We start from the raw sequence: 19,599 nt of genomic DNA, 5'->3' as shown, positions 1-19,599 counted from the left end.
CAAAAGATCTCATTGGGCGCCTCGGACATACAAGCCGATAAAGAGACCGGCCCATCTCCGATCTCTCTTCAAACTTGAGATGAACCTTGGATGTTTTCGTCGAGCCCGAGTTCTTCGCAAGTTAGCAGGCAAATTTTACTGGAACTATGGAGATGCTTCTAAATCGGTTAGTCATAAATCTAGGTAATAATATAGTTGAACCCTTTGATCGTTGGGTTTCGTTTGGGTGGCCTGCAAGTATATAAACAAGCAGTAAAACCGTTCCTTCCACCAGAACAACCTACAGCCTTATATTCTTGGTTTCACTCCACCATATTGCTCGATATGAGTTCACAAAAATCATCGGTATTAGTGATGATTCGTGGCTGCGATTTTGCTGCTGATTTTGTGAACGAATGCTAGGACCAAGAAAAGACTAATATTCAAGACAATTTCGTGGTCGATATTCCGAGAACACCAAAACGTACGCCTATGGCCTGCCAATTTTGTCGAGGTGTGTTTTACCAGAAATCAAACGATCGCGTATGCTGAAGCATTGTTTCTCTCTAGGTCGCAAGCTGAAATGCGACGGCGTCAAGCCTTCTTGTGGCAACTGCGACCGTCGTGGCTATCCCTGTGTCTATGCGCCCGTGTAAGTTTACGTTCATGTTGTTTCGCATCGCTCGAATCTAATAGATATTTCGAAGAGGTGCCCAGAAGTAGAGGCACTTGTTCTGGAAAGCCCTGAGAGGGTAGTGCGAATTCAGTTTTTCATAAGAGGGGTCACTAATTTAGGGTTGTCTATGCCGCCGCTTGTAGTAATATTGTCAATATGTGTAATTCCAGAAATTGCCGCGAACCTCATAAAAGAACCGAAATCTGATCAAGAAACACACCCAATCCGGATGGATCGGCTTGTGATCTGTACGCCCTCGCCTAGGACCCCATAATGTCAATCAAACGGTTACCCGTGCTTAGGGAATCTCGACGCTGTCAATATTGACAACGTCTAGTGCACTTACTCGAGAGCTGTGAAAGGGGCTTATACGGCCGACAAATGCTTAACCCACAACCGAGTTTGACAATGAGGATTTCGCGTTGCGTGTCAGAAACCCCTCGTGGTATTCTAAGTACCAGTAGGGGCTCGTTCCCTCGAAGCTTTTGAAAGCCGCGTCAGTATCGGGCACTAAATAAAAGCACCCCAATGCCACTGACAGACACGCGCCCTGGATATCAATCTTTCAAAAAATGGGGTAATTCTTCAACACAAGAGAGAACACCTTCACTTCTCGCGGTATTTACGCGCTTAACGAGTACCCAAAAGATATTCTGTCAAAGAGGACGTTGAAGAGGCGGGTTAGTCAATGGACCCGGCAGAAACCGAATAAAAGTGCTCCGGTAATAGCCGGAGGGATCTGCTTACGAAATAATATCTAAAAGTTAGATCTTCAGTGCTCTCGCCTGTAAAACTTTCAGCAGGCTTTCATATTTTCAGCTCCGGATTCAGCTAACACGCAAAAATCAATCTTCAGCCCGCCCATTGAAAATATATTGTTTACTTGAATATGACTGCCAATCTACTACATGGTTCTCACCGTGTGGGCGATCGTGATGTGATCTACATTCCCAACTTCCTTTCGGTCGGTAAACTTAGAGTCTTCCTTCGTCTTGGATGAATTGATTTCTATTGATTGTAGGAGGAAGAGGAAAAGTATATCATACGCAAAGCCAGTGTCTTATTATCATGGTTTTCTTATTTGATTCCAATCTCTCTTTTTAGATACACGACTCTCCTCAACAAAAATGGAAGCAACTGGCAAATCGAAGGTAACGCTCTGAAGCTCCGCGACGGAGACAATCTCCTTAAACCCTATTAGGCTGCAAATATGGGGTTTGAATCAGAGACCTTCTGGTGTCGTGATACTTATCTAACCCGGCCAGGTGGGGAAATCACTGCGAAGGGGCTTCTTCCTCAAAGTCTTCCGCCGTACGCGTTGAATTAGTGAGGATATATTCAACCCTCGCTTCCGCGTTCTACTCTTGACTAGTTCCAGCCCAAACCTTCTCGACCGTCTCAAGGAAACTGGGGCCTTTCTTGAGTCGCCTCATGGAAGCCCTAATCATATCATTCTCAACGAGGTCTGAATCATATGCGGCTCTGTCACTCAAAGCTGATTCAATCGTGTAGTATCGGGCTGGGCAGGGAATAATGGTTAGCGTCTAAGTTTCGCCTTCCAAATGGTGGCTCCTTGAATTTGTTTCCACAGCCTCATGAAGATGGTCCGAAGTACTTTCCTGTAGTAGCTACCATCTCGCTGGGATCTCACACGGTATTTAATTACTACCGATACAAACCGAACCATCCAGAGCCAGGGGACAGCGAAGGAAAGATTGTTGACAAGATCCCTATGATGTCCCTTCTTCTCGAGCCTCGCAGTGTAGTCATATCTTCGGGTGAGATGTACACAGGTTACCTGCACGGGTGAGTAGGGTCTTATAATTGTATACTGAAACATTTATTGTAAGACAGTATAGACCCTGTCGAGGAGGACCACCTCCTTCCATCAAACGCTTCACAACCCAGCGAAGATGATCCTGAAGATTCCGAGTCAACAATTACTTGGACTACGATCGACAACTGGTCCCTCCTTGGAGACGAGCATACGAAACACTTAGTCACGAGTGGTAGTATCCTCAAGCGGGGGACTAGATATAGTTTGACCTGTCGAGACGTGGAGCGCGTTTTCTCCGCCAAATCTTTCAGATTCACTCGATAGAGCCTCTCCGCCTGACAATTGTGTATTTTCACTCTGTATGTTCATTCTAACATTTTCGGATACAATACCCAAAACCCTGAGCGGCCACCTCAACTTATATTAAATGAAATTATAGCCGATCTCCATTGATCAAAAACAAAGCCACGGCGGAAAATAAGTGCATGAGGCCTTTTCACTGAATGATGATGGTCTCCGGCCACTCCTAAGTTGAGATCCGAAAGTTCATCACAATCGTCACTAAAGCCTCATCGGTAAAATACGAATTAAGCTACCCACCGAGTCACTTTTTTTCTTTTCTGCTTCAATACATGCATGTGCATGAACATTGATCGTAGCTAGTTAATGTCAATTTATAAAATAATATTCTATCAATGATTGCATGAGAGGTTACGGCAACCCCAAGAACAGTTGCTTCGGCACTAAGCCGCCTGGGACCTGGTGAAAAGTTTATGGGTTGTGGGTTTCGAGTTTCCCGCTGTCTCCGCTGACTGAGAACAAAATCAGGTAACTGGATCTCGCCAACATATCTGAGTCACCTAGTTCGGTGGCCGTGGAATATTTAGCTTTCATTCCCGTGTGTATGTGTATGATTGTTTCGGGAGTTTTCGAGTTACAATTTCACTTTCGTTACAATGACTCAAAAGACGGCCGAGGGTTTGCATTGAAACCGTTCAGGTCTCCATTAAACGGATGGTGGCTTTGGGGTGTTTCAGACGCACGCGGTCATTCACGCGACTTTAAAACATTACATCGCAGCATCTGTTGTGGGCAAAGATCGCAGCAATACTGGTGTTTCAGAAAGAAAGAAAAAAGAAATAGAAAAACAACCTCAAACCGGTGTCAATAGTTACACGGGAGGATCAGAGGAGGACCAGGCGTTGGTGAGAATAAGATTCGTCATAAGACTAATGTTTGAAAATAAATTGATAGAACGATACATCTACATGCGTCATCCAGATGTGCTAGTTCGAATTAGACAGAACAAAAAAAGAAATCGGTAGTAATGAATCTGTGAAAATGAAAGATCATAAGAAACATAAGAAACACCACTTTGCCATGCTAGACGTCCAATTCCCTGACGACAGGTGACACAGTTGTAAGTGGGTTTCCATCTCCATTTTTCACTTGGTCGTATTCGAAGTCGTCAATATCTCCTTCGAAAGTAATATCCGATTCGCCAATGCCGTCAAATTGGCGTCCGCAACCACTACCTCGGGTGCATATTCCACGTCGAAAATCTGTTTTATTGCCATACAAATCCTCTTGGCCTGACGTTCTGACCAGAAGCTGAAGTCATCAGGGTCCCTATCTTCTGTCTCCGAATCATCAGAATGGAGAGTGTCATTGCTGCCAGGACCAGTAATGGAAGAGGGAGCCGAAGAGCCGTTGCTACACCTATTTTCAAGCGATGACGTAGATCGACAAGAAATCGGGATTAAGGATGGGTCTGAATCGAGGCATAACGGGACAATGCGCATGAGGCTGCAACGGACATTTGAGAGGTCGAGATTTCCGGGCCGGTCAACTATTCAACGAATCATTCAATTCAGTTTTAACAATTGCGAAAGAAGAGTAAGCCCCAGTCCCCGCGACGTACCACGTATTTGAATAGATCCATCCAGGCTCATGACGTTGTACTTGCCATCATGATGATAACGGACCTGATAAAGTTGAATCAGATCCCGAGAGGTACGTACAAGATCGACTTCATTGGTGGAGACATACCTCATAGTTTCCCACTAGCCAGGGAAGGGTGTTACCTCTGAAGGTAACTTCTCCGTTTTCTGAATCTCGTTGAGGACTCGGAGGCCTATCCAACCCGAGGGGGATGTCACCATCCCATTCTTCATCGTGGACGGGAAGCCACATGCCGAGTGATGAAACCTTTGTTACAAGCATTGACTTGTTAGCTCCAACCTAATTGGTTTTAATGAGTGAATCTATTACATGTAAGTATGGGTTAAGCGTTCATCTTACGCGGTAGAGTCCAATCCAGTCCTGGCGCGAATGATTGCGGGGAGCTTGCCATTTAACGGTAATCGGTTCACCGAGATAGAATGACGATGTGCCCGTAGAAGGACTAGGCTTAACGGAGACACGGTATTTGTCTGTTTCGTAAGAGGAGAGGTCATTTGCAACGCGGCTGTTTGATAACTTCATCAGCACGGATAATCAGAAAGGGACATTTAGCAACAAACGTTATGACTAAACGTTCCCTTGACTGTTGCAGAAGGACCTTGGTATCTTGAACCACTTCTGAAATCACGGGACGCGCTAACATTTCACGAGTGTGGCATTAGGATGCCATCAAATATTAGGGAGATTCGAAATCGCATACATTTTGCAAGGAAGTCCTCAACTGCATCTGCAGTCTCCTCATACACCTTGTCGAATGTCCCTTTGACCTCACGTACAACACGTTTAAGCTCTGGAGCATGCTTTCCTGCGCGCGACTCCAAGATGCGAGCATTCTTACTAGCAACTTTCTTGATTACTTTAACGAAGCCGGCATCCTTACGGAGGGAGTCTCCATAAAGTTTACGCATGTGGGGACTACAATTAGAGTTTATGTATAGTCAGAATCATCGTTACTGGAGTAGAGGAGTATAAACTTACTTTTCAACGCTTCTCAAGAACCACCAGCTCGCCAGATGCCGAATGACTGCGAGGGAAAGAACAAGCTTGCTCCCACTAATCAAAGCCAAGCCGAACCAAGTGGCACCACCCATGGCTTCAGGGTTATTCAAATACCTGAAGTTAAAGTTTTTGGGTTAGAAATAGTGTATTGTTGGGAGAAAATACCATCCAGATAAATACCTATAGATACCCGTGTATTCAAGATGCGCAGGAAATTCCTCCATGAAAAAGTCCCCAAAGAACCAACCTGCAAAAAATTGATTAGCAGTATGCACCACGAAACCCAATGCAACGCGTACCAAACAAACCCAAAACTTCGTAAGACTCCATGGAGGCCCAAACGTGAAGACCGATCAAAAGCTAAAGAAAGTCAACATCAGCTCCAGATTACGGTAAATGGAGATTTTGCGTACCGCTCCAAGAGTATGGCGCAGTAAGTCGTTCCCAACACTCCAATCGTTTGGTATCAAGTATGTCTTCATAACAACACTAAGACAGGAGACTGACAAATACAGACATTTGAGTCATTACTTTCATCCGAAAAAAGCAGGAAGGTTGTCATACCGTAGGTCATGCACATACTCATGTTATAGATGGCCTTCCAATTCGTGAATGCCTCGACAACAGCTCCTTTGCCACCATCTGGATAGTGATAATTTTTCATAAAATGCCGTACTAAGAATTTGCTTCGGCCTTGGGCACGGAGAAGTAGTCCCAATCCGACATAATGTATAAGACACCAAGCGGCAGCATGAAGGAAACAAACAGCGAGCATAACCTCCTTCGAAATGCTTCTGGGGGAAAGCATCCAAGCGAAGGCGTAAAAAATGATGAGACCGAGCATAAGATCATTCGCACTATAAACAAGAATGAGGTTCTGGAGGTTTTAGGCAGTGAAAGGACAAACCGAAGGAGATCCAAGTTCTTCAAAACAACAGTATCCCGACGGAAATACTTATTCAAAAGATCATGCTGTGAGAGGGATTTCTTTTTAACGTTGGTGACCCCGTTGAGAGATGCAGAGCTCGCGTTTGAAGAAGTAGAACGTCTTGAACTTGAACCAGTTGGCGTCGGTATGCGCTCCGTTTGCGTATCGCCGACACGATCAAAGAGTTCCTCAATTTCCGTTTCTTCTGTCTCCGCTTCTGTCTCAGTCTCCGTTATACTGGGGGTGACATCTCCCACAATAGGTTTCTGCGGAGTAACAGGATGTTCATTTGTGCGGTTGACTGAAGGAAAGATGGGGATGCGTTTGGCTATAGCCTTAGGCTTTCCATAGTACCGTTCAATATCTATGAGATTAGGCAAGTGAAAAGGAAAAATGTCAACGGAGATTAGTTGGTAAGAAAAATGACAAGAACGATGAACTTACGAGGATTCTCGAATAACACGAGGAACGCAAATTGAGCGCCATGCGCAGCGAGACTCACAAATAGAACAAGGTAACTACCGCATATGAGAGATAGACCATAATATCCAGCATATCCTAAATTTGGTCAATGAATGACTGCGCAGGGAGAAAATAACTTGAGGTAGGTGTTGCTTACCAACTGAGTACATAGGATGAGGGGCCAGTTCAAAAACCCCGTCAAAGACTAGATTGCCCCTTTGGAAAAAAACATCTCCCCAGTACCAACCATAGTCCTTGACAACATTATGAGCCTCGGTTTTTACCCATAGATTGAACCCAATGAGCACGATGCCACCCAACCATCTAAGAATAGTTCTTTTTGCTTAGCGCTTGAAATTTATTATTAGGACAACAAGACTAACCTCATGCAATGAACAGCAAATGAAACATCCTCTGGGACGCGGAAACATGAGAACGCAAACATGCAATATGACAAAAAGTCACTAGTAACAAATATGATTAAAATTCATTCACTCGGTTAAAAATTTCGTACTTACTTGACCAGAATGACATCGACTAGTTGGCGGAAAAGAAGCCAAGTATTGTATTCTAATGGAAGGTCCTGCAGGTGAATGAAAAAATCCATATCAGTTAGGCAAGATTCTTCATTAGAGGGCAACCCCTAAATCGTAAAAATAAAGACGAAGAAGGTGGAAACACGCACGTCAAAAGAATAATCCTTCCCCATTTTTCCGACCAGCTGCTTCTTCACCCAATTTCTAACCTCGGGGCGCCTCTTCGGGTCCAACCAACCAAGACGATGCACCTCCCTTACAATCCATTTCTTTTTACTCTGCTTCGTCAAAACCCAACCCAAACCACCATCATACGCAGCACGCCAAATCACAAAGTACACAAAGAAAAAGATCTGGGCAGTCCTCCTGGACAAAACGAGGAACAAAGCCAATTGAAGGCCCAGTAGACCGAGGTTGAGTAAGTCGAAGTGACTTTTGGGATATTCAGGATTAAACAAAGTGGTTAACACGTCATGTGTCGTGGGCACACGGAACACTGTCAACGAAAACCGGCAAGCCTATGAGTTGTCGTAGAAAGCGTCGAATACGACTACACACACCTTCGCCTCCTGGAGTCTTACCCCAAACCACTTCCTCTGGAGGACGATTCGACCCATCCGCATCGCCAGGACACTTGTCCACGGAAATACGTCTGCTTGTCGAGTCGACATCATCATTGTCTCCTCGAGAGACCTTGGTACTAACTCTGCGCCGAAGGAAAGGTGACGTCGTTGGCATAATGGATATGAGGAGGTTTACAAACGACGGCACACGGGCATCGAAGGTGTCAAAGAAAGACCCGAAATTTCCAAACAGACAGGGACACGTCCATAAAAACAAACACTGATAACCTTCCCTGTCCGGCACCCAGGATCACATCCGTCCCTCGACTTCTCCTTATGTATTACGCCCGCATGCACAAAAGCTTTTCTGACCCAGCGGCTGCTCGCAGGTCTCATCTTTCAAATTTCAACCCAGTCACTCGATTTTAAGATCATAGCCTCCCTCATCGTCCAATACGTAAAAAGTACTTGGGAAGAAGAAATCAATCGCACAATTATCACGCATAGACCGGCCCTAAACGACCGGCCTAGCATAAATATGGAAGTCGAAATTTTTTTTGTTGTCGCCTTCCTTACGTCTTTCAATGATCAATCATTCAACGTTATTCGTTCCAAAACCACTTTCCTGAATCTTGATCCCCTGTTATTCACTCGAGGCTCGGATTTCCACCGATTCTTGAGTTGCTAATATGGGGGAAGAACAAACCAACTCTATGCAACAGTTCCAGAGGGAGCATTTAAATTCGGTTGATTCCTTTCATTTTAGAGGATTGACCTTACGAGGTGCCCTATATTATAAAACGTTTACGTAGAAGCAGGCAATATATTTTATGCAGTCCTATTTTTAAAAGAAGCCATAATTTTACGACTCAATGCAATGGACATGTAAATATACATAGCGTTTAAAGGCGATGGGTAAAGATAAACAAAAGTAGCTTGAATATGAGGTGACACACTCCATAATCTGCATGCATGCAATCTTAGGAACCCGATGCTGGATATGAAAAAAGGAGAAAAAAAAGGTTATCTAGCGCATAAGGAAAGCAACATCAATAACGTCTAATGAAGCAAGGACAAAATGGCCATTCAGTGTTGAGCATCATCACCAGGAATTCTTTCAACCTATTTTTCATGCGTCAATTCGGATCCATGACCCCATGAAAAAGACGGATTGAACTTACAGTATCGAGATCGGCCAAGCATTCGCCAATGATCCTGACAGCCCTCTTCAAATCCTCTTCTTCAATGACGAGGGGGGGAGCAAAGCGGATACTGTAACAAGACATCAGTTTATGCACCCCACAACTAACAAGATAGAAAATCAGGCTTACATGTTGACATGAGTGGGCTTGGCCAGCACGCCGCGACTCTTCAACAGCAGACAAAGCTGCCATGCAGTTCGTCCTTTCGTACTCTTCTTTTCATCGATAACGACGGCATTCAGCAAGCCTCTTCCTCTAACACACTCGACCAGCGGAGAGTTCAAGGATTGAACAGCAGATCGGAAGTACTCTCCTAGCCTCATGGCGCGATCGGCCAATTTTTCATCAACTAAAACATCAAGAGCAGTCATGGCGACGGCGCAGCCCAGGGGGTTACCGCCATATGTACTGCCGTGCTCGCCAGGTCGAATGCATAGCATAACATCGCTATCAGCCAGGACAGCGGAAACAGGGTACACTAACACCAATCAGTAAGAAGCGTTGCGGTGGCAGACTGTACGAGCACTCACGTCCTCCAGATAGAGCCTTGCCAAGAAGGACCACATCAGGACGGATGCCCTCGTATTCACACGCAAGCATTTTGCCTGTTCGGCACAAGCCCTACGCATACACATCAGCCCATAAAATGAGTGATCATTATAGGTAAAACGAACTGTTTGGATCTCGTCGCAGATCAACAATACATTGTGTTTCTTGCAGAGTTGGTGTACCTGAGCAAGGTACCCGGGCTCCGGGACAACAATCCTGTGAATTGCTCAAGTCAACAATGAATCATTCGACATCTAAGCAAACCGACGTACCCGGCTTCTCCTTGGATAGGCTCGATTAGGAATGCAGCAGTGTGTTCTCCATAGAGCTCCAATGCTCTCTCAAGGTCTTCGAGAACGCCATATCGAATGGTTTTCATCATTCCACCGTCTTCATAAACCGGTCCAACATTCTGGAGGTACGGACCGAAGCCTGTCCGGCTTTCAGGATCGGTACTCATACTATAAACAGTAATCCACCTGTCAACCCATCTTCCGATCAAAAAGAGCGAAATGGAAACAGAACACACCTGATTATACCCAATGTACGGCCATGGAAGTTACCCGAAACGCTAAAGACAATAGCCTTGCCTTCCGGGACACCTTTTTTCATATAAGCCCACTTTCTCGCGAGCTTGACACAGGTCTCGACTGCTTCGGCACCAGTGTTCATGGGCAACACCATGTCATATCCAAACATGGTGGTGATTTTCTGGGCGAAACGACCGAAAACACTGTTGTAGAACGCCCGGGACGAGAGCGTCAATTTCTGGGCTTGTTGGACCAGGGTGGCCACGATACGGGGATGACAGTGTCCCTGAATGAATAGATCCGGTGCTTAGTACATGTTCCGGACTCCGGTAATGATAAACACTCTCACCTGGTTCACCGCACTGGAAATGTCGAGAAGAAGACATGATGAGACATGGTCCACGCGGATCCAACTAAGATGGTAGAAGGAAGCACTTACGAGTAAGCCGACAACATGTCAATGTATTCATTGCCTTCAGGATCATAGACTCTGTGTTAAACAAAGCACACGACGAACGGAAAGATAGTGTTCGGGGAGAAGGAAGATGCCGCTTCATCAGGAACTGGAAAGGTCACATTACCAGCAAAAAACACTCACTTGGCGCCACTTGCGGAATCGAAGACCACGGGCAATGGATGGTAACTAATGGCCAAAACCACGCATGTCAGTTCTGTATTGCATAAAAGCAAGATACGAGGAGAATGATCATGTACGGACGACCTTATTCTCTCCTCCTAATGACTTCCTCTCTGACTTCACACTGGACGTCTGGACACTGAAAAAGACCGAACACACTTAAGCATGGCGAACATCGACTATTTAAAGGAATATGCCTACCTGCCGAACGAGTCTCAGAGCTGGGGAGTACCCCCTATCGACTCGGGCACGCCTGAACAAAGGTGAAACATACAGGAGACTCCAATTTACATGGACAGTCATCGACAGGAATGGTGCTACAATACGAAACGAAGGGGTGCGATATTCAATACTCACTTGTGTGCGCCGTACCTCTCCTCGAGGGCAACGACTTGGTCGGAGGAGATAGTAGTTTCGGCAAGTTGAGGGGCGGTGGCGGTGGCCTTTGCCTTGACTGTGTCCTGCTTGACGAACCTGCGGTGGGTCGGGGACGATGCGATAGCTGCTGGAGACATGGCGGGTATTGGAGGTAGATGATGGTGGGTGCAGGTAAAGCCGATGGTTAGTTTGGGACGGGCTTGGCTTTATATGGACGGGCTCCTCTATCAGGTTCCGCCCGCCCCGAGTTCGCCCCGAGTTGTCAGGTCGGTTTCCCGTCCCATGCGGAGCCCGTACATACGTAGATCTCGTTACATTACACTGATTCCGCGAAAACAAACTGGTCCAATTCAATTCATACACGTTCTATCCTACTGCTGCTCAGCCGGCCAATCTACTCGTCGCTTCAGCTGTCCTTGCTCGTCAAATCGTGAATTCAATGGATACGATAATCCGTCAGTCTCGCTCCGGCCCACGGGTACTGTCCAAGAAGAGCCGTTATCAGTACTCAGCACCACGAACCAGGACGTGAATAAGCTGCCAAGCGGGTCCTTGACGTACAAACGCCACCATCCATCTCAAGAAACATGCCACATGAAGTTAACCATCCCAAAACCGTGCCCGAAAGGCACAAACCGTAAGAAAAGAACGAAAAATCAGAAACGGGTGACCAGATTCGTTTCATGACACCCGACTCCCACCCCAAAAGAAGTTGAGCGACAGCATGGATGCAGTTCGGTGAAGTGTCTCTCACCGGTAGAACCCCCATGACGTCAATTTGCGCGGAGAATGCTGGTTGAAAGCGCCTCCAGTACCGCAATACTACAATAGGGGTGCCGCCGTGCATTGGCCGCCAAGAGCCGCCAAGGCGACATAAAATTTGAAAACCGGCACAAGATAAAAATGTTATCGAAATAGATCTTGCCGAAGGTGGAGTAGAAAAAAATCGGCACATCTTCGCAGCCAACTACATCCATGTGAAACTGGAGCCAGAACAGAGTTTCACAAACAAATGGAAATATCTGGTACGCGGCAAAGCGTGCTAGATCGATACCAAAAAGAAGAGGAGAAAAAAAGATAAAGGTACAGAAAACCCGCCTGATGCAACCCAATACAAGAAAAGCAAAGACTCACGTATCCATCCCAAAGGATTCTTGCCCATAACGTCGATCCAGCCTTGCTTCTTGCTCCCAGTCCACCAAATATTACCCTCAGTATCAAGATCTCCCCATTCTTCTTTCCATTGCCGTCTTGCCTCCCGTTTGGAGCTTTAAGCCGGCATGAGCAAGCCATACGTCATACAATCTATCAATAGATCACAGTTCTCACCGAAAAGCAAACAAACCGAACTCCCTTCTCAACACTTCTGATTCACGTTCCTTTAAGGAACGCATCGACATACTTTCAACTGTCGTTTGACCTTTCAATATGAGCATTATGTGACTAGACGTGAGTACGACCGTAAAAAAAGAAAACAGCAGAGCCCTAGAAAAGTGTAAGCCCGAAAAAGTAATTGCATCACGATGACGTACAGTGCACTAACGACTATGATTTGAGGATCAACTCGAGCGTCGTTAGATGTAGATGTCCACGCTGACACGTTGAACCCAATAAGGGTTCCTAGCAAATACAGCGCGAACACAGCCGCTGACACGCAGAAAATGAGGAAAAACTGGGATCATTTCCAACTGAGCGAGGAGAACAGATATAAAAATATGAAATGTACCTTGTGGTTCCTGGCACCGACACACTGTCCTATCCCTGCCACAATCAAAATAATGAGTATGAAGAACTCGAAGCATTAAAAGGAGACACGTACAAGGACAATGATGGTCAAATTTCAACACACACTGTTTGATAATCAAGGTCATAACATTCCCAAGTAAGCAGTATTTTACCACTTACAGTGCCACAGTTTCGGCAGTGATGAGCCCTATGCGGCTTCACGATACCATCCCGAGCACAATACCTATACACCGGATGCAACGCGGGTCTACCCACAGGTCGGCGTGGAACAACAGCAAGGTTCCTCTGGTCATGGTTGAAGCAGATACCACAGGGAAACAACAAGATTTCCCAGAGAGACCGCTTGCTTCTCTTCTTGTTTCCCGGTGCTTTGGGAGGGAATGTCTTTGACAATGTTTCATCATTTTGGAGGTCGCCGTTCGCCACCGAGGTCTGAGATCCATGCGCATTTAGATTCCCCAATTCCACGAAGCCTATATCCCGCCTATCCTCCCTCGGATGACTTCCTGCCTCTCGAGAGTATTCTTCAGTGAGGAGAGTCGAAAATGGGGGTTCGGACGGAGCCCTCAGCCTTCCTTCCCCAACTCCCCCGTCGTCTTCGTTTATAGTGACTCCAGCTTCTCTAAAATTTGGTTTTACAATCCGTGCCTCTTCATCCATACTATTCCGCCCATGTGAAGATGTTTGAAAAACTAATTCTTCGTAAGGTCGCCCAGCAATGGGGTCAGCATGAGCGAGTGAATGGCGATTCGGTACGGGACTTGACGAGAAATATGACGGTTTGTGATGACGGCGAGTTCGTGTTGGATCGAATGCCTGCTGCGACGCAGGACGCACAGTCTCTGGTCGGTAATGAGATGAAGCGACTTCTGGTTCAAAATCCGAGTGCACAGGAGGAGGTGCATCGAGATAGGGTTGAGGAGTTTTAAGTATATGCTAGGAATAAGAGGTAAACAATCAAAGGGCCCGACACTGAATGAATTTTTCAACACACGTCTCGAGCAAATCCCGGAGGTGTAACGACAACCTTATTTAAATGGTTAACAAACATATTGGGTTCGAAAACCATCAATGCTTACCTTCACATACGCCCATATCATCCACAGGTATAGCACACAAAAAATTACCAACAGGACAACTGTGCACGAGTTGGTCAAAATCCTCATTAGTACAACAAGGTGAAAAGATAAAATAGAAACTTACTTCCGGTTGCCCTTCCCGAGGAGGATTGTCGATCTTGCTTTATTATACTCTTACAAAACCTCCCAATATAAACATATCCCGCATACCCCATAATCCCCAAGGTAAGAACTACCGCGATCTTTTGAGCAATCCATGGTGAAGGTTGTGAACGGTTGGCTCTCTTTTCTCGAGCATGAAGTGCCGCCTCTTCCACGACTCCACAGCATTGGTGTTCAGGCATTTGCGAGTCTGCTTCTTCGGACGGTGCCATGCTTGCACTCATAGAGGTCGTACTTCGCGTATTTCTCTGAGCATTATGTGCTTGGTGAGATCGTAATGGCCTTGATGATGCTTGAATGGACATAGAATTTCCGTATTTCGGGCGTACGAGCCCCTGCGTTTAGTCGGTGTAGCCTAGTATGCAGTACAAATTACCCGAGAGAAAGAAAAAAATCAGAGGCGAAGCGAGCAAAGGAGAAGGTGGAACGCAAGGGGAACAAAGTAAACCATAGCACGAAGCGGGGTGCACAAGATGACGCAGCTTTGATTACGTGAGCAAAGCAAACAAGTAGAACGACTCCTCACATCAAGGAATGATTTCATTTTTCAAGGTTTAGAATGAAGATAAACCGTTGAGTCCCTAGGCTTTCAAGCCTGTATAAATTAAAGGTGATCATGTGGTGCCTCATAAGTATCATACAACAGTTTCAACTAGGAGTGAGGGTAAAAATGGAGACTCTTTTAGGAGTGAAAATCGACACGTTCCAGTATAAGTCACCAAACTTGTCAATACCCTCGGGACATCGCTATCAACAGCATTATTGCCCAGAAAAACCCATGGCAATTCAACCAAATGTAAACGTACTTTTGCTGTACGCGGATAACGCATTCTTTGCCGTTGTTCGGGGTGGAAAGTATGTCCACGTAAGTCCCTTCGGAAGAAAGACCGAAAGTCTGAGAAAGGGCGTCTGAAATATTTTTCCGTATCGTCAAGGCGTCTGACGGTTGAGGTGATATTCCAAGACGGATATAGTGGTACATGTGAGATGAATTTTGCTAAGCTTCTGCTGTGAATGAGCTGATTTGATACGAAGATAGCTCTCGCGATGCCACTGTAGCACAATGGTAGTGCGTTGCTTTCCTATTCCAACAGTCGTGCGAGGCAAAGGTTGCGGGTTCGATCCCCGTCAGTGGTTCTTTCGTGGGCATTATGTATTTTGCGTGCGTTTCTGATCGTTTCCCACCTTCTCCTCATTTCCTACCACCACCTATCACCATTCATGTCGAAAACTTTGAGTACGGGGACACTGAGTCTTCGATTCATGCAAAATGCCCACCGCCGGCAACAATTGACACAAGTCGAGTTGGAACGCGCTGAAGTAAAAGATGAGAGTAAATGGGAAGTTGGGCAGGAGATCAAAGATGCATGGGGAATCGGAAAGGAAATACAGAAACAGTGCGACGGTGTACATTCATTAACTGGTAGAGCTAAACTCTTATTGCCCTCCAGTGACTCTGTAGAGTACGAATCTTCGTACTTGCCCTTCCTGTTCCCATCGGAACACGAAGACGTAAGCGACGGCTCCCAAAGACCGCTCGGACGACGCATGTTCAATAAAAAGGGCGAAGACATTTCAAAATCGCGAGCGCAAAACTATGTATAAGGATTCCAAATTCTATTCACGATGCACTGATCGAATCCTGTTCTCAGACCACCGATGATCTCGGGGGAAGCGACGATGTCGAAGAGGGCGAACTTGGACCCGAATCGACGGCCAACAGCAAGGAAACATCCCCTACGAAAGGTCACAAATTCAAAGTCCATACAAAGCCCAAGTCGATATCTTCGGTATCTGGAAGAACCCTGAAAGGCTTCGACACACTCGACCAACCAAAGAAGGAGTCCCAAAAATCGTCTGAAATCACTTCACATAAAAGCGCGCGGGAAGCGATTTTCAACTCTCTGAACGGTGTAGGTATAGACTTACGGCCATCCAAGCATACCCTGGAACGCAACGAGACAGATGGCACGAAGGATTTATCGCAAACGAGTGGAGATCAGAAACAGAAGCAATCGTCAGCGTCAATACCTTCCAAAGGCTTCCTCAAACCTTCGGGCATAGATGCCCCTGCTTCACGGAAGCCTGCAGCTGATTCTCCATCCAACGGCAAATCTGCCAAGTCCCGTGCATCCGATATCATCGAGGGCGCAAGGAAGAAGAGACCACGAGGTTCAGGTGATGCAAGCGACGGAAACAAGAAGCGAAGCAAAAAGAAGCGGTCTATGGTGGAAGAAGGAGCACCAGTTCCATCGTAACCCAGGTATGCCTTTCTCCTCAACGCGATATGTAATTCTCATATAGGTGGCACAGAGTCTGTTCTTTTATCTACCTTATCGTCCGGTTAGGGCTTCCAATCGTCCACTCGCTATCCTCGGGGAAGAGTTTCAGAAACAAGACGTCACCACGTTATCTACCTCTCGGAACATTCTATCCACAGCTTATCTGACGATACCATCCTCAGACACTGAGCCCAGACTTCCCCTAATTTACAGCCTCTATCGCTCCATTGGCATGCACTTTCACTGAAGACTTCCATGAAGATTTGACTACAACATTATTTCCCCTCACCAGTGTATCAAAAATCAGGTTAAACATGTTGAACTATGACAATTATATAATAATCACGGTCGACGAACTGTGTAATTGATGGCATATATTTTCGTCCATCTTCCAGCTTCAACATCGATTACCGAAGTCTCGGTGCCAGTTGTACTGCCCAATACCGAGCAAGCGGAGATTGTCCGTCTTCTGTCAATGCCATCACACGATACCCACCTTGTTCCGGATCACCTACGACGATTCAACCCATAGCCATAACTACAGAAACAGGCTGAATCAATTGCAACCTGGGTTTTGCAGCACGCCCGGACGAGAGAAGTGTTTGTTGCAACCCCGCCTGCAGAAGCGGAAGACAAGTTCTTTCTGTAAATTATTGAACAGAAGATTCACCAAGTGTATCGAACTTTTTCAGTGATATCTTGGGATCACGCTTTCGGACGCATATATCTTTACCACTCGGAAATTATTATATCAATCAAATCGAAAGCAATGCTGTGTAAATTTACACGCCTTGTCCTCCATGGAACCTGCAATACCGAAAGCCAAACGCTGCGTTTTCCATTCAAATTGTACACTATGAACAATCTGAAAAGCAAGGTTTGAAAAAAACTTCCAAGATCAAATGAGAGGCAGGAATGTATATCTATCAAATGAATTTCGTCGGCCACTACGCCGCATTGTAACTATGGCGCCAAGTAAGGTTCGACACAAGCAATAAAGTCGTTGAAGGGATATAAGGAGCACATGCTGGGGTAGCCGGAGTATCACTAGCCGACTCGACGGAAGGTGCTTCCTCCGTTGCCGATGCGCGTGGGCTTATCTCGGGAAATGGGACAACATAAACGGTAGCTTTCTCGTCTTCTATCCCGGTAAATATAGCTCTCAATGATCGATACTTCAACGTCGAAGTCTGGGATTATTCAGGATAGAAAAAAGGGGATAGAAAAAGGCATCAAGATTGTCGACGAGAGCTAATCTTCGTTCAATCCCAAGGTCTAGCAAAGCTGGGCAAAGCTGGTTATGTACTCGATTGTGTACCCGAAGATGGAAATAATTTTGGTTCCGCATGACATGAGACTTTTACCTTTTGCCTGTTCAGCTTAATGGTTGCGACGCTGGCCAGAAGCATATTGGACTCACAAATCCTTGGACGACTGGGTGGAATATCCTACATCGTCATTTTTTACGAGGAAGATCACGACTCCTGGCGTACTCTCAAAGCGCATCAGCTTTCGTGAAGATGATTCTGCATAGTTTTCTAGCTGGAAACTATGATCATCAGAACAAGGTGAGCAATTTGACCTGGGTTCTTGTTGCGGTTATTGCTATATTTTCGGCTTTGTATCACCGACAAGAGCAATGCAAAATGGGAATAACCAGATTACTGGAACACCTGGGTGCGCAGGCTCACCGGCCATTGCAAACATGCATATAAGCCATGACACCCTCCCTACTCAAGGAAATTCAGCATCGGTTACCAACGATCGCCTCGATTCAACCCTAATTACTCCCTTTCGCGTATGTATGTCAGTCAACGTGTGTTACAGCGGGGAAGGCTTGAATTCAATCGCGTAGCTACCATTGACATGGGGTGGGCCAAGGTAGAGTTGCTGTCAAGACGAGGTGACCTCGATTTTAGTTCGGTTCAGCTCGAAAGTCAGTGCCTTCGGTCCACCTCCGAGTCGGTTCTGCACCAGCGGGTGCGATGTACTCGAGTCATTGTTGCTGATTCTCTGCACTTTTTTCTGCCCCTACCCATTCAAAAATCAATAAAGCTGTTGTCTACATCAGTGTACGTACCTTTGAGTCATAGAAAGTGTGAGATGATAAGTCCGCCTCTTTCCTGATTTATTTCGGATTTTGGTTAGATATCTCCAAGCCTGAGTCAGTCCTAATGACACGCAGGTATTAATTGCGGGTGTGGCAGGTGAATTCAAGTTACTACGGCGGTTTATGAGCTGGTAAAGCCGGCGAATGGTTACCGTTTTTGTATGCCTGCCTATCGCCTTATTCGAAATGCCAACGGTATAAAATGATCCATCGATGAGAGTGAGCAGTTGGTTTATCTCAGCCTATGATTGGGTATAAACTTTATGGCGACCCTTACTTCGGCTCTGTTCTGTTCACGGTAATTTAGTCCAAAGTATGCTCTTCATGATCGTTGGCATGTACCTTCAGCATAAACTTATATTTCTCCAGAAAGAGAATGCTAGTAAATCTCCAATGTCAGCATTGATTCCAGATTGATGTATTCACTGCGAAACCGAACAAGGTTACTGATCTCGAGGTCTGATCATGATCAATATTGATACTAAGTATGTATCGGGTACGACGTCATGACTTGCATTCGCGAATCATCTTTGTCCGGGTTTCATGTTGCGAGGGTGAAAGTCGCCAATTATGGGCGACTTCACTAAGAGCGTTCTCCTTACAGAGGGATCGGATTCCTTCCTAATAGATTCTTACACCAGGACAAGAACCAGTAAGCGGTCCGAGGCACTGGTCCGAAGGATCCCCTCGTAAAGAAATGTATTCACCAAGCCGATTATGAGTATCATATGTCTTCGTGCAGTACATTTGGTGACAGAAGCATCATTGTATTACCCGTCGGAAATATATGAATGTAATTTCGGCTTAGCCCGTCTCTCAACGTCGGAGAATTAACTACACGCTAGCATCCGACTTACTTAAGCGTACGTGCCATCCGACTGACCGACTAAATATATTTCTAACCATGACACGGAACTGATACCAGTCAGACCACTTCAAGTGCCGGTCAACAATCTGGCAATTCAGCCCGGTGAAACTCGAGGAGACAGGTAAGAAATTCAAGACATTTCATCAGATTACATCTGCAGATGTCAGCGAGGAA

The 19,599-nt window shown here is 45.9% G+C and overlaps 7 protein-coding genes and 1 non-coding gene across 8 annotated transcripts; 4 read left to right on the top strand and 4 right to left on the bottom strand.

Annotated features, from left to right (window-relative positions):
* Positions 1-280: 280 nt before the first annotated feature.
* Positions 281-1,326, top strand: AGABI2DRAFT_138736 (hypothetical protein). Its single transcript, XM_006455682.1, has 6 exons — positions 281-345; positions 403-493; positions 550-631; positions 687-915; positions 1,002-1,137; positions 1,195-1,326. The coding sequence occupies exons 1-4, from the start codon at positions 325-327 to the stop codon at positions 700-702; spliced, it is 210 nt and encodes a 69-aa protein (XP_006455745.1). The 5' UTR covers positions 281-324; the 3' UTR covers positions 703-915; positions 1,002-1,137; positions 1,195-1,326.
* Positions 1,327-1,544: 218 nt separating this feature from the next.
* Positions 1,545-2,756, top strand: AGABI2DRAFT_210282 (hypothetical protein; the record flags this gene model as incomplete). Its single annotated transcript, XM_006455681.1, has 9 exons — positions 1,545-1,619; positions 1,677-1,712; positions 1,760-1,806; positions 1,857-1,870; positions 1,921-1,981; positions 2,034-2,118; positions 2,168-2,191; positions 2,247-2,461; positions 2,510-2,756. The coding sequence occupies 9 exons, from the start codon at positions 1,545-1,547 to the stop codon at positions 2,754-2,756; spliced, it is 804 nt and encodes a 267-aa protein (XP_006455744.1).
* A 1,121-nt stretch (positions 2,757-3,877) lies between these two features.
* Positions 3,878-8,057, bottom strand: AGABI2DRAFT_121645 (hypothetical protein; the record flags this gene model as incomplete). The annotated part of the gene is made up of 18 exons (XM_006455680.1): positions 3,878-4,281; positions 4,354-4,417; positions 4,482-4,673; positions 4,734-4,899; positions 4,955-5,030; positions 5,095-5,309; positions 5,373-5,507; positions 5,574-5,640; positions 5,693-5,753; positions 5,807-5,895; positions 5,958-6,250; positions 6,301-6,685; positions 6,766-6,879; positions 6,941-7,107; positions 7,167-7,247; positions 7,302-7,426; positions 7,469-7,815; positions 7,880-8,057. 18 exons carry the CDS (start codon positions 8,055-8,057, stop codon positions 3,878-3,880), a joined length of 3,159 nt encoding a protein of 1,052 aa, XP_006455743.1.
* Positions 8,058-8,689: 632 nt separating this feature from the next.
* On the bottom strand, positions 8,690-11,551 carry AGABI2DRAFT_195122 (ornithine aminotransferase). Its single transcript, XM_006455678.1, has 11 exons — positions 11,158-11,551; positions 10,762-10,806; positions 10,603-10,653; positions 10,513-10,525; positions 10,163-10,449; positions 9,906-10,094; positions 9,759-9,849; positions 9,615-9,705; positions 9,214-9,562; positions 9,064-9,154; positions 8,690-9,004 (listed from the first exon to the last, which is right to left on the bottom strand). The coding sequence occupies exons 1-11, from the start codon at positions 11,313-11,315 to the stop codon at positions 8,969-8,971; spliced, it is 1,401 nt and encodes a 466-aa protein (XP_006455741.1). The 5' UTR covers positions 11,316-11,551; the 3' UTR covers positions 8,690-8,968.
* Positions 11,550-14,347, bottom strand: AGABI2DRAFT_76489 (hypothetical protein; the record flags this gene model as incomplete). Its single annotated transcript, XM_006455677.1, has 10 exons — positions 11,550-11,659; positions 12,313-12,446; positions 12,508-12,663; positions 12,711-12,850; positions 12,905-12,939; positions 12,998-13,028; positions 13,084-13,860; positions 13,919-13,951; positions 14,004-14,062; positions 14,128-14,347. 10 exons carry the CDS (start codon positions 14,345-14,347, stop codon positions 11,550-11,552), a joined length of 1,695 nt encoding a protein of 564 aa, XP_006455740.1.
* Positions 14,348-14,800: 453 nt separating this feature from the next.
* AGABI2DRAFT_210273 (hypothetical protein) lies at positions 14,801-15,147 on the bottom strand (the record flags this gene model as incomplete). Its single annotated transcript, XM_006455676.1, has 2 exons — positions 14,801-14,912; positions 14,972-15,147. The coding sequence occupies 2 exons, from the start codon at positions 15,145-15,147 to the stop codon at positions 14,801-14,803; spliced, it is 288 nt and encodes a 95-aa protein (XP_006455739.1).
* Positions 15,148-15,214: 67 nt separating this feature from the next.
* On the top strand, positions 15,215-15,302 carry AGABI2DRAFT_t123. Its single transcript has one exon. It is a non-coding gene; the product is annotated as a tRNA-Arg (tRNA).
* A 79-nt stretch (positions 15,303-15,381) lies between these two features.
* Positions 15,382-16,808, top strand: AGABI2DRAFT_195121 (hypothetical protein). Its single transcript, XM_006455675.1, is given in 5 exon segments — positions 15,382-15,562; positions 15,617-15,764; positions 15,818-16,428; positions 16,479-16,655; positions 16,673-16,808. The coding sequence occupies 3 exon segments, from the start codon at positions 15,387-15,389 to the stop codon at positions 16,421-16,423; spliced, it is 930 nt and encodes a 309-aa protein (XP_006455738.1). The 5' UTR covers positions 15,382-15,386; the 3' UTR covers positions 16,424-16,428; positions 16,479-16,655; positions 16,673-16,808.
* Positions 16,809-19,599: the final 2,791 nt, after the last annotated feature.

Source organism: Agaricus bisporus, assembly GCF_000300575.1.
Source record: "Agaricus bisporus var. bisporus H97 unplaced genomic scaffold AGABI2scaffold_11, whole genome shotgun sequence".
Lineage (NCBI taxonomy): Eukaryota > Fungi > Basidiomycota > Agaricomycetes > Agaricales > Agaricaceae > Agaricus > Agaricus bisporus.
The sequence above is the reverse complement of the archived record's forward strand: the minus strand, read 5'-3'. Positions and strand labels throughout refer to the sequence as shown.